Source organism: Ranitomeya imitator, chromosome 6 (genome assembly GCF_032444005.1).
Source record: "Ranitomeya imitator isolate aRanImi1 chromosome 6, aRanImi1.pri, whole genome shotgun sequence".
In the NCBI taxonomy this organism is placed as follows: Eukaryota; Metazoa; Chordata; class Amphibia; order Anura; family Dendrobatidae; genus Ranitomeya; species Ranitomeya imitator.
The window spans coordinates 289275888-289287979 of NC_091287.1; the positions used below are offsets into that span (position 1 = coordinate 289275888).

At 45.7% G+C, this 12092-nt stretch overlaps 1 protein-coding gene across 1 annotated transcript in view; it reads left to right on the forward strand.

The window, feature by feature from the left end:
* Positions 1–8859: 8859 nt before the first annotated feature.
* TNFRSF11A (TNF receptor superfamily member 11a) overlaps positions 8860–12092 on the forward strand; it is a 203780-nt gene continuing 200547 nt past the window's right edge. The window contains exon 1 of the mRNA XM_069730634.1: positions 8860–9101. Within this exon, the coding sequence (XP_069586735.1) occupies positions 8997–9101 (105 nt within the window). The 5' untranslated portion in view covers positions 8860–8996. The remainder of the gene's footprint in view (positions 9102–12092) is intronic.

Sequence of the window (12092 nt, forward strand, 5' to 3'; positions counted from 1 at the left end):
GTCATGGTGTTGTGGTATTTGTCCCTTGTATGTGGTATTATTGGTCATTTGAAAAATTGAAAAATAAAAATATACCTAAATTGTATTGCATATTTTAACAAATGTTTAATAAGTTGGAGTAGAGTAGGGCCTGGCCAAAAGAGTATACCTTGTCGTCATGGCAGATTAAAAAAACAAAATCTGCTGGCTATACGTGTATGATCTGGTGATGGGAACTGAATGTGTGATTGCTGAGAAATGGAGTTTTTAAAAGAGACAGCGGTGGGGTTGTGGACAGTTCGAAGGGTGGAGACGGGGCTGGGGTGGAACCAGGGCGGAGTCTTAAGGGGGCCCGGAAAATGTTGCCAGTATGGGGCCCCGAAACTCCTAGTGGCAGCCCTAACCGGAGCCCCTGGAGAGCGGTCACATCTGCCAATGTGACAGCTCTCCACAGGAGATCGTCGTGGGACACTCGTTATTAAATGGATTACATCAGATCAGCAGGGAGTATGCTGTTGGTTTATTATTATTAATTTTTTTTACAGGTGATTGAGGGCTTCGGGGATTAGCTGTATGGTGAGTACGTATGTTTATATGCGTCTACTGTATGTGTGTATGTGTTTTTCTACTATTGTCCCATCATCCGGCTAGCTGTCACTGTAGCAGGCATAGCCGTATGGGACTAGTAATCCCATCGGACGATGTCTGCCTACATACAGACCCGTACACACACAGCCCCGCAGACCCCCGCACACAAACACCCGCACACAGACACGCACATCTTCACCGCACACACACACAGTCTACGCCCACACACTCTTCCCTCTCCCGGTCTGCAGCGTTTCTCGCAGGCACATCCGCAGCAAAACCGCAGATCTTTTTTAAACCTGTGGTTTTGCTGCGGATTGGCCTGACACAATGGAAGTCAATGGGTGCAGAAACGCTGCAGATCCACAAAAAGAATTGACATGCTGTGGAAAATAAAACGCTGTAAATCCGCGTGTTTTTTTGCCGCAACATGTGCAGCGCCCCAGGGTCCTGGTCTTTGCAGTAATATCATTCTCCTCTAGGGGGAGTGATGTTACGTTTGGAGGCAGTGAAAGACAACTGAATCCAGGTATCACAAACATACAACATATTTCGCACTCCAGACCACCAAGGGGAGCTATGCTCCTATTTATTAGGGCACTCCTCACACTTAGGTAAAACTGGTTGCCTGGGGAGGAAGTTAGAGAGTTGCTGGCTGAGCTTGGCTCAGGTAGTTGGTCCCTGACAGGGGTGGGATCCTGTCAGAGGCCGAGACGGAAGGACACGGAGCTGCGCCTGCCCTGAGTGCGGCAGCTTCCAGAAAGAGACACTAAAAGAGAACTGTACTGTAGAGAGGGTGAAGAAGTCGTAGCAAAGGAGTGGATATCAGAGGAGTTCTGCCCTGCACAGGCTGCCTCCTTCTGAGGCGCAGGATCCCGGTAGCCAGAACACTGAGGGAGCAACAGTCCTTTATGCCTTGCTCCAGAGACCGGCAGGACAGCTAATTTCACGTTACCTGCCCGCCCTATACCCAGGAGGCAAGGTGGCACCCACGAGAGGCTGGGGCTTGATAGAGTCCCTGTAAAAAGCCTCAAGCCACCGGTCATACGGGTTTGTCCTATCCATCTGGGGGACAGAGAGAGAGACATAACATCTATAATAGTTGTGAGGACCTTATGAGAAGCTTAGCAGTAAGGTACTACAACACACGGAGCTAGAGGAAGGCTACTGATTTCTACCTCGATAAGGGGACTCTGGATTTGCCTCCAAACCAGCCTGACTCTGCCTGCCCTGTGGTCTGGTGCTCTGACCTGTGGATGCTGAAGCCTTCAGTAAAAAGGTAAAGAGACTGCAACCTTATGTCCTCATTCTTCACTGCGCCTCTCACCACCCACCATCTACACACAGGGAAGCCCTGGGGACAGGGTCAGACTGGGGTGTCTGGGGCCCACCAGGAGAATGGACTCTAGGGGCCCACCCTACAGCTATATGCAAATATCTGTCATTATAGCGGAGCATCAGCTGTAAAACACCGGCGGCTGCTGCACATCTACCGTGTGCCCCAATAACTGGGATGTATAATTACGGTAGTTTACATTAATGGGGTTCTTGGTTAAAACAAGTTATCACCGATCCATGGGCTCCACAGGATAGGTGATCGCTTAGGTCCGACCATTAGAAACTGCACCGATTGGAAGAATGGGGAAGTTTTATCCCTGACAGGACACTTTTATCACCATTTTAAAATGCAGTGGCAGGTGGGATGTCTGACCGCAGCTCCATTCTCTTTGGGGCTTCCAGAAAAAAACAAGTGCAGCCACTGAGGGAATGAATGGATCAGTGATCTAGTCGGACATGCCACTCCAGTCTAATGGGGATAAAAAGTTCCACATTTTGCTGAATGGGTCCAAGCAGTCAGACCCCCACCAATCAATATGTTATCACTTATTCTGTGGAGAGGTGATTACTTTTTTCCACAGGAAATCCCCTGTAAGTGCATCTCCGCCGCTGTGTACAAAGCATTAAAACTCTAATGGAAATAAAGAATCTTCTCCTAATTAATATCAGAGAGAACAAATGACCACCATACACAACACAATCCACTATACCAATACCAATATTACCACATGCAGGAAGAATTACCACTACACCATGACCAGACCACATAGTGACCGAATAATACTACATACAAGGGACAAATACCGCCACACCAAGAACAGATCACATATTACCACCACACAGTGACCGTATAATATGACTTATTAGGGCAGCACGGTTCAGAGGTTAGCACTGCAGCTTGCAGCGCTGGGGTCCTGGGTTCAAATCCCACCAAGGACAACATCTGCAATGAGTTTGTATGTACTCTTCGTGTTTGCGTTGGTTTCCTCCAGGTACTGTGGTTTCCTTCCACATTTACAAAGACATACTGCTAGGGAATCTAGATTGTGAGCCCCATCGGGGACAGTGGCAATAATGTCTGTAAAGCGCTGTGAAATTAATAGCGCTATATAAATGACTAAAAATAAATAAAAATAAATATTACCAGCATATAGGGACCACATGATACCACATACAAGGAGAAATACTGCCACGCCGCGACCAGACCACAAATTACCAACACATAGAGCCCGAATACTACAATATTGATTATGAATACAAACCACAATACTAACAACACTGTTATTACCACCAGTGACAATGTACACAGTGCCTCTGTATATAGTGTCAGTGTACAGGTAATACAGTGATCACCAGTGACATTATACACAGGAGCTCTGTATATATTGTATAGTGTACGGGTAATACAGTAATCACCAGTGACATTATACACAGGAGCTCTGTATATAGTGTCAGTGTACAGGTAATAGAGTGACCACCAGTGACATTACATACAGGAGCTCTGTATATAGTGTCAGTGTACACATAATACAGTGATCACCAGTGACATTATACAAAGGAGCTCTGTACACAGTATATAGTGTAAGTGTACAAGCAACACACTGACTCACCGGTGACATCTGTAGTTGAGGTCTTTTTTCTTCATCCAGTGCAGACCGCCATTACTTCTTCCAGCCAAGACTCGTCTCTACAGAAAATAACACAGTTAGCTATAGCTGATCGCTTCCAGAGCACATTCCCCACTATTTTCCTCGACTTTTATACTATGATATCTCACATGTAGTGTGACCAAATAAATAAGAATGATCACCACTATGGTATTAATATATAAAAAACAATTTTATTAAATTCAAGTATAAAATATGTAAAAATACAGTAAACAACATGTAAAGAAAGGTGTAGAATCCACAATAAGGGACTAAACTGCCATAGGCTTACTCTAAACCAACGGGATAGGCACTGGCATACAGACATAAAGGTAACCCACTAATGAAAACTGCCTAGGTACATCACAGAATGACTATGTCAGGAGCTGTGAAGGCAATGCTAAAATGGCATCTACCTGTGTGCAAATATCCTAATAGGAGAAGCTAACAGCTATCCGGCTCGCAAGGATGAATAGCCGAAAGCCTAAATGGCATATGACAAGTGGGAGATGTAAGCGACAAAAAATATATACCTTTGCTGTGCGTCCCGTGTGAGAGCCCCGGCGTCCCTCTGCCCCGACGCGCGTTTCGCGTTCGCTTCTTCTGGAGGCGTGTCAGGGCAGGGGGTAAGCCGGTTTTTATATCACAAATTGCGCCGTTTTCATATCCGTGGGTAGTGCGCATGAATAGAGTGCGGACCCAAGGGATAGCAGGTTAGGGGTGCCCATTGGGGTATGGTGTAGCCGAGTCGTACTTACGGACGACTCATTTAAACAAATCCACAGAACACAATGGTATTATATATGCATACGCATGCCGGTATAGGCTATAAACTATGTGAAATAGTCTTATGAAAGTGACCCGTGCGCTGTGGAAGAAATTGTGGACACCCACTTAACTAGGAAGAAATCCAACCAGAGCCAGCATATGGATACAAGCAAGATGTATACATAGTATAGAAGTCTTATATATTCACATACACTTGCTCAAAACAATATTGTACACATCCCTCCTATATGGGGGTCAAAGTACCAACTATACGTAGATATCTCACATGTAGTGTGACCAAATAAATAAGAATGATCACCACTATGGTACTAATATATGAAAAACAATTTTATTAAATTCAAGTATAAAATATGTAAAAATACAGTAAACAACATGTAAAGAAAGGTATAGAATCCACAATAATGGACTATACCGAGTCGTCCGTAAGAAATCCAACCAGAGCCAGCATATGGATACAAGCAAGATGAACACCAGACAGGAATTGTATATTAAAAAACGCCTTTATTAAATACAGTGGCAATTAGATGTATATTTTACATATTCATAAAAAATCCGCATGAGAAAAGACAAAAATAATAATGTATAAAAGAATTTAAAAAAATATAGAAAAACCTGAAGTAAAAGGCTGACCCCAACAGTATATATAAGCAAAGAAGATGCTGCCTATACAGACTAGCAAATTACTCCTAAAAAAACAGAACACAAGGTGCCAAGGTGCAATATAGCCAGATACGGCCGAAAATGTGCACAGCACAATATTAAATACGGGCAATGATACTACTCTATTAGTTGGAAGCCGTGGGAATCACTAAAGTCCACCAATAACCAAGGGGATCAAAGCACATCTGCTTGCACAATTAAGGTATAGTGTGCTCCCCATACCACCACCTCACATGCTTGGATTAATTAGGCTGCTTTGATCCCCTTGGTTAGCATCTTCTTTGCTTATCCTTCCACCAATTTTGGTAAATATTGTTGCACTATTGACACTTTATTTATATTTAGCACACTGCTGATATCTGTATTTCTTTTTTTGTACAATTATTAACATATTTGGGCACATTGCACTTTTAGTAGTCCAGCATACATCTATATACGGATACTCTTGTGCTGCTTATTATTTTTAAGGCTTTAGTTGGGCTACATAGATTTTGTGGGAGCTACACCCCTTGCGGCTTATATATACTGTTGGGGTCAGCCTTTTACTTCAGGTTTTTCTATATTTTTTTAAATTCTTTTATACATTATTATTTTTGTCTTTTCTCATGCGGATTTTTTATGAATATGTAAAATATACATCTAATTGCCACTGTATTTAATAAAGGCGTTTTTTAATATACAATTCCTGTCTGGTGTTCATCTTGCTTGTATCCATATGCTGGCTCTGGTTGGATTTCTTACGGACGACTCGGTATAGTCCATTATTGTGGATTCTATACCTTTCTTTACATGTTGTTTACTGTATTTTTACATATTTTATACTTGAATTTAATAAAATTGTTTTTCATATATTAGTACCATAGTGGTGATCATTCTTATTTATTTGGTCACACTACATGTGAGATATCTACGTATAGTTGGTACTTTGACCCCCATATAGGAGGGATGTGTACAATATTGTTTTGAGCAAGTGTATGTGAATATATAAGACTTCTATACTATGTCAGGTGAAGAAAAAAAAGACATAGTGGCACCCTGCACAGTAGCAGGACCCTTTTGTTCTCCCCATGGAAGACAGTAAGATCAAAAGTAAATTACAGCAGTAATAATGTCCCCTGATTGGCCCCTACAGCAATTATGTCCCCATTTGCCACCATAAACCAATAATGTATGTTCCTCATCCTGACCTCAATACAGTAATTATGTCACCCCTTTATTTAATAAGGTGCCAGATCCTTGGTCCCTTTATTTAATGTCTCCATCTTGGACCCCAATGTCCACCTTAATAAGGTCCCTATCCTGGCCCCCTTCCAGTAATAATGTCCTCATCCTGGGCCCCTTTATTTAATGTACCCTCCCTGGGCCCCTATGTCCGTCCCTATGGCCACTACCTTGCCCAACTACAGAGGGGGGGATTCTTCTCACCTTCTTGCGCTCCCCAGTATCCTCTTCTGGCTTCATATTCGGCCTGGTCGTTACAATGGCTGCCGACTGCAGCTGTGATAGGGCACTCTGCTCTGTGACAGGCCGCGCGCTGACGTCACATAGCAGTAACACTGAAAGGCCGCTGGCCTATAAAAGGCTGCAGGAGTCATTTAACAAGACTGCCCTGTCACAGTAGCAGCCGGTATTCATCTTGTTGTGCGTTGTCGCCAGGGTTGGCTCCAGGTTTTCATGGGCCCCTTTAACACATGCCACGATTCCTGATGCACAGATAAAAAAACAGATATAGTACAAAATATAGGCACCACACAGTGCGCCATACAGTATTACGGGCACCTCATAGTCCTTCATACAGTATTATGGGTAACCACAGTCCTCCATACAGTATTATGGGCACCTCATAGTCCGTCATACAGTATTATGGTCAACACATAGTGCCCATACAGTATTACGGGCACCTCATAGTCCTCCATATAGTATTGTGGGTAACCACAGTCCTCCATACAGTATTATGGGCACCTCATAGTCTGTGATACAGTATTATGGTCAACACATAGTGCCCATACAGTATTACGGGCACCTCATAGTCCTCCATATAGTATTATGGGCCCCATGTAATGCTTCTCCATACAGCACATCATGGGCCCCCTGCTCCTACATACAGTATTGTGGGCCCCGTGCTTCTTTACACAGTATTATGCCCCCCAGCTCCTCCACACAGTATTATGGGACCCCCGATCCTCCACACAGTATTACGCCCCCCCAGCTCCTCCACACAGTATTATGCCCCAGCTCCTCCACACAGTATTATGGGCTCCCCGCTCCTCCACACAGTATTATGCCCCCCCGCACAGTATTATGCCCCCCGCACAGTATTTCCCTCCCAGCTCCTCCACACAGTATTATGCCCCCCGAACAGTATTATGCCCACCCCCTGCACAGTATTATTGCCCCCCGCACAGTATTTTTTCCCCTGCACAGTATTATTTCCCCCTTGCACAGTATTATGCCCCCCGCACAGTATTTTCCCCCCCAGCTCCTCCACACTATTATGCCCCACAGTATTCCCCCCCCAGCTCCTCCACACAGTATTATGCCCTGCACAGTATCCCCCCCAGCTCCTCCGCACAGTATTATGCCCCCGCACAGTATTCCCCCCCAGCTCCTCGACACAGTATTATGCCCCGCACAGTATTCCCCCCCCAGCTCCTCCACACAGTATTATGCCCCCGCACAGTATTTCCCCCCTCCAGCTCCTCCACACATTATTATGTCGTACCTCCCCCTGCACAGTATTTTGCCCACCCCGCACAGTATTATGCCACCCCTACCCGCTCCTTCATTATTATTGTCCCCAGTCAGACATAAAAAAAAATCCTCACCTCTCCCGTTCCCAGCGAAGGTCCGGTGCACTCAGCGTCTCTCTGGCTCTGCAATGCTCAGGACAGAGAGGCTGAGCGCTCAGTGATGACGTCATCGCACCCTCTGCCCTGAGACGTCGCAGAGTCAGAGGGCGCTGAAGACACTACAGCTGCCGCAGGAACCAGGAGACATGAGTATTAGAAGGGGGGCCCGATGCCAGCGCTGGCACTGGGGGGGGAACCCTGGTCGTGGCGGCGGTCAGAGCCGCCCGAAGATTTAAAGGGCCCGCGTCTTTTTTTTTTCTTCTTCCTCCTCCACCTCCCTGGGTCGGGGTCCACCGGTATCCCCGTGGGCCAGTCCGACACTGCCTGGGGACATACTTCACCTGTGAGAAGATATACTATCTAGCTGCCATAACATCACCCCAGCGGACCCCTTAGCAGCGTTGGTCACCCTGACCGAATACCACAGGTGGCGTCACGAACATATCCCTTTAAAGACCTTTCCCTTTAATTCGGACGTCCCAAGGGCCACGGACCGGGTCAGCCACCGTGACATCCCCCTGAGAACCGAAGGACCCGGTACAGAGTACCCCACAGCGCCTGGGGGGCGATCCATATGTGCACACCAAATGTCAGTTTCCCATTGACTAATATTGCTTGTGCACTATGCTGCGGATTTGATGCAATTCCGCGAGTGCAAAAAACGCTGCGGATCCACATCAAAATCCGCAACGTGTGCACATAGCCTAACAGTGGGCAACCAGGCTTATCAGTGGTTAGCCACGTCTGGCTGAGGGGTAGGGGTGACACTGTGGGACCTTGCCTGCCAGTAAGGTTTCCTAATTATGCACCAATATTATGTGAAGGAAGGGTGGCTAACACTACAATATTGCCATGATGAAGGGTGCAGGTAGACGTGCCCACCTCCCCCACAGCCGTGCCCTCTGTATACAGCCAGGCTGTGGGCACACAGATGCCTACGTACATGCCACCAGCATCTGGACATAGTTTCCTCTCCAGGCGGGGACGGGGCAGGGAACACATCTGGGAGCGGATAGTGAGGGGGAGTCGGACAAGGAAGTGCAGGAGGCAGGGCGCACTCCGTGCAGCTGCACAGTCACACCGAAAGGCTTCTGCGGACACTACGAGGACTAATGTGGTGCGGGGCAGCCGAGGTGACCGGCATGTAATGGCACTGGAGAGAGACCGCTGCTGGAGGACAAACATGGCAGCTCTCCTCACCGCTGCACTGTGGAGTATGGCGGTGCTGTGCACGGCGCGGCCGGGGATACAGGTAAGACTGCGCTGAGGGGAGACGGTGCCCCTCACCTGTGCACCGGCCAAAGGCGGGAAACTCCCACAGAAGAACCCTTCACAGGTTGTTACCCGAGAGCCCACCTCAGCCCGCAGGTGCCCCCATAGAGACAGCTGGTACCAGACACCTGGCACATAACTGCGGTCCTCACAGCCCTCGGGTTATCATCTCGCCAGCCGCCATAGCTGCACAGCAGGTTGTCCAGTACCTCAGCATTAGGTGAAGGGCATTTCCAGGTGCAGCAGACACATGCTTTCCTAGAAAAGCCAGGCTGCGGAAACTCCCCACATCCTGCCATTGTGCGAGGAGCTGGCCGTATCCACACTGTGTAACCCACCTCCGCCATGGTGCCTCCTCTGTGCTGCCCGAGGACTGGCATCTGCTCATCATGGCCCCAATGTTACACTGAATCTGACGTGAAACACGAACAGTACTGGAGAATAGTGAAAGCTGTGAGGACATAAAAAGTACCAGAATTCCAGCCAGCCGGGGTTTTTGGAGAAATAGTCACTTCTGGCTTTGGTCGTGGTGTATCTGCTTATACGTAGGTAGTATCAATGTATAAGGTTATTTTATCACAAAACTACAAGGATAAGGCTATTGTGGGCTGAGGGAGCCATTCATGTAGTGAAGGGTGGTCTACCCCATATACCCCATTGTGCAAACTCTGAGCACACTGCTACTATCAGAATACAATAAACTGCCTAGTGCCGAAGTTATAAATGGCACATTTGTCTCTTGTGCCTGCTGATACAATTTAGTGCATAAACAAAATCTTATTCTGCTTCAAGTTTTGTACCACAAACTGATACCTAAGTTTTTTTTTTAGTATTTTTTGCACCACCCATTGCTTTCCATGGGTGAAATACGCTGAAAGAAGTGACATGTTCCATTCTGCAAAACCCAAGAATTTGCCCGTGTTACTGAGTACAAAAAAAACAAGCTGTGTGCATGAGATTTCTGAAATCTCATAGACTTTGCTGGTACTACAAAACAGAGCTGATAATGTGCATAAAAATGCTGAAAAACATGCAACCTGTGAACAAGGTCTTACACTTACTCGCCTCTCTGAAAGATAGAGGGGTTCCGAGCAATGTGCCAGCTACATGTGTCCAACATAATCATTTAAAGGGTTTGTACCAAGTGACCACATTTTCTTCTATTTGAAGGTTAGGTGCCTGCCTGTGCATCGCTTACTTCAGGAAGCATTAGCGCCAGCATGCAGTATGTATGCACAATGGCAGTCTGATACACTGGTAATGTTCTCCTCGGAATCCTTGTGTCCTTGTATACACGTGAATCTTAGGGTACCGTCACACAGTGGCATTTTGATTGCTACGACAGCACGATCCGTGACGCTCCAGCATCGTAACAATGCTATTTGTGAACCATTTCATTGTAGATTGTGATTTATGTTTGGGATCATTATCTTGTTGGAAGACAAATCTCCGTCCCAGTCTCAGGTCTTTGAATTTCCACAAAAATTTAAAATAACCAATAAATTTCGTTCAACTTCACAATTGTGTTCCACTTGTTGTTGATTCTTCACCAAAAATTTACATTTGGTATCTTTATGTTTGAAGCATGATATGTGGGAAAAGGTTGAAATTTTCAAGGGGGCCGAATACTTTCGCAAGGCACTGTATAATCTATCTATCATCTATCTGTCTGTGTGTGTGTGTAAACATTATTCTTCAATGGAATATGTAAAATAAGAGGTTGGACAAAGAAATGACATCACAATTCTTTTTTTAATTAAATAATAGATCTTTATTTAGGTTACAAAAAGCAGACAAATCCGCATGAAAAAAACTCATGAAAATCCGCACAAAAAAACGCACGGATTTTTGCCTGCGTTCTGCCAAGAGATGCAGATTCTGTGCAGAAAATTCTGCAGACAAATCTGCAACCTGTGCACATAGCCCAAAAATCAAAGATGAGCTGCGGCCACCGACATCAGGGGCTTATCTACAACATTCTGTAATGCTATAGATAAGCCCCTGATGTATCCTGGAAGATGAGAAAAAGAGGTTATATTATACTCATCCAGTCGGAGTCCCGCTGCGGTCCGGGTCCGATGGGCGTCGCGGTCCGGGACCTTCTATCTTCTTACGATGACGTCCTCTTCTTGTCTTCACGACGCAGCTCCGGCGCAGGCGTACTTTGTCTGCAAAGTACTGCAGTGTGCAGGCAGTGGGAAAGGTCAGAGAGGCCCAGCGCCTGTGCACTGCAGTACTTTGCTCTTCGCTTTTCTATAGAATGGTGACTTTCCAAGCTTTCTTTTCATTTTAGAGCACATAATAGTGATGGATTTAATTGTAGCAGTGTCTCATTTTTAGAGTTTTTGAGTTGTGTTCAGCATTGCTTTTTTTGCAGTTCATGAACTGAACTTGTGTGGCGGCGTGCCAAGTAATCAATTAATTTCCATTGTCAAAGAAGGGAAATCACAGTTGGATAAATACGGAAGGCTGAGATTTTGGGATTATATGATTTAGTCAATTGAGAAGCATAATAATACTTTGCTTCCTACATAAATATTATATACTAGATGGTGGCCCGATTCTAGAATATGTATGTATATAGCAGCCACATAGTATATAGCACAGGCCACGTAGTATATAGGAGCCATGTAGTATATAGCAGACAAATACTACGTGGCCTGTGTTATATACTACGTGGCTGCTATATACATACATATTGTAGAATACCCGATGCGTTAATACAGGCCACGCAATATATAACAGTGGCCACGCAGTATATAACACAGCCACGTACTATATAACACAGCCCACACAGTATATAGCAGCCACGTAGTATATAACACTGCCCACGCAGTATATAGCAGCCACGTAGTATATAACACTGCCCGCGCTGTATATAGTAGCCACGCAGTATATAACACTGCCCACACAGTATATAGCAGCCACGTAATATATAACACTGCCCACGCAGTATATAGCAGCCACATAG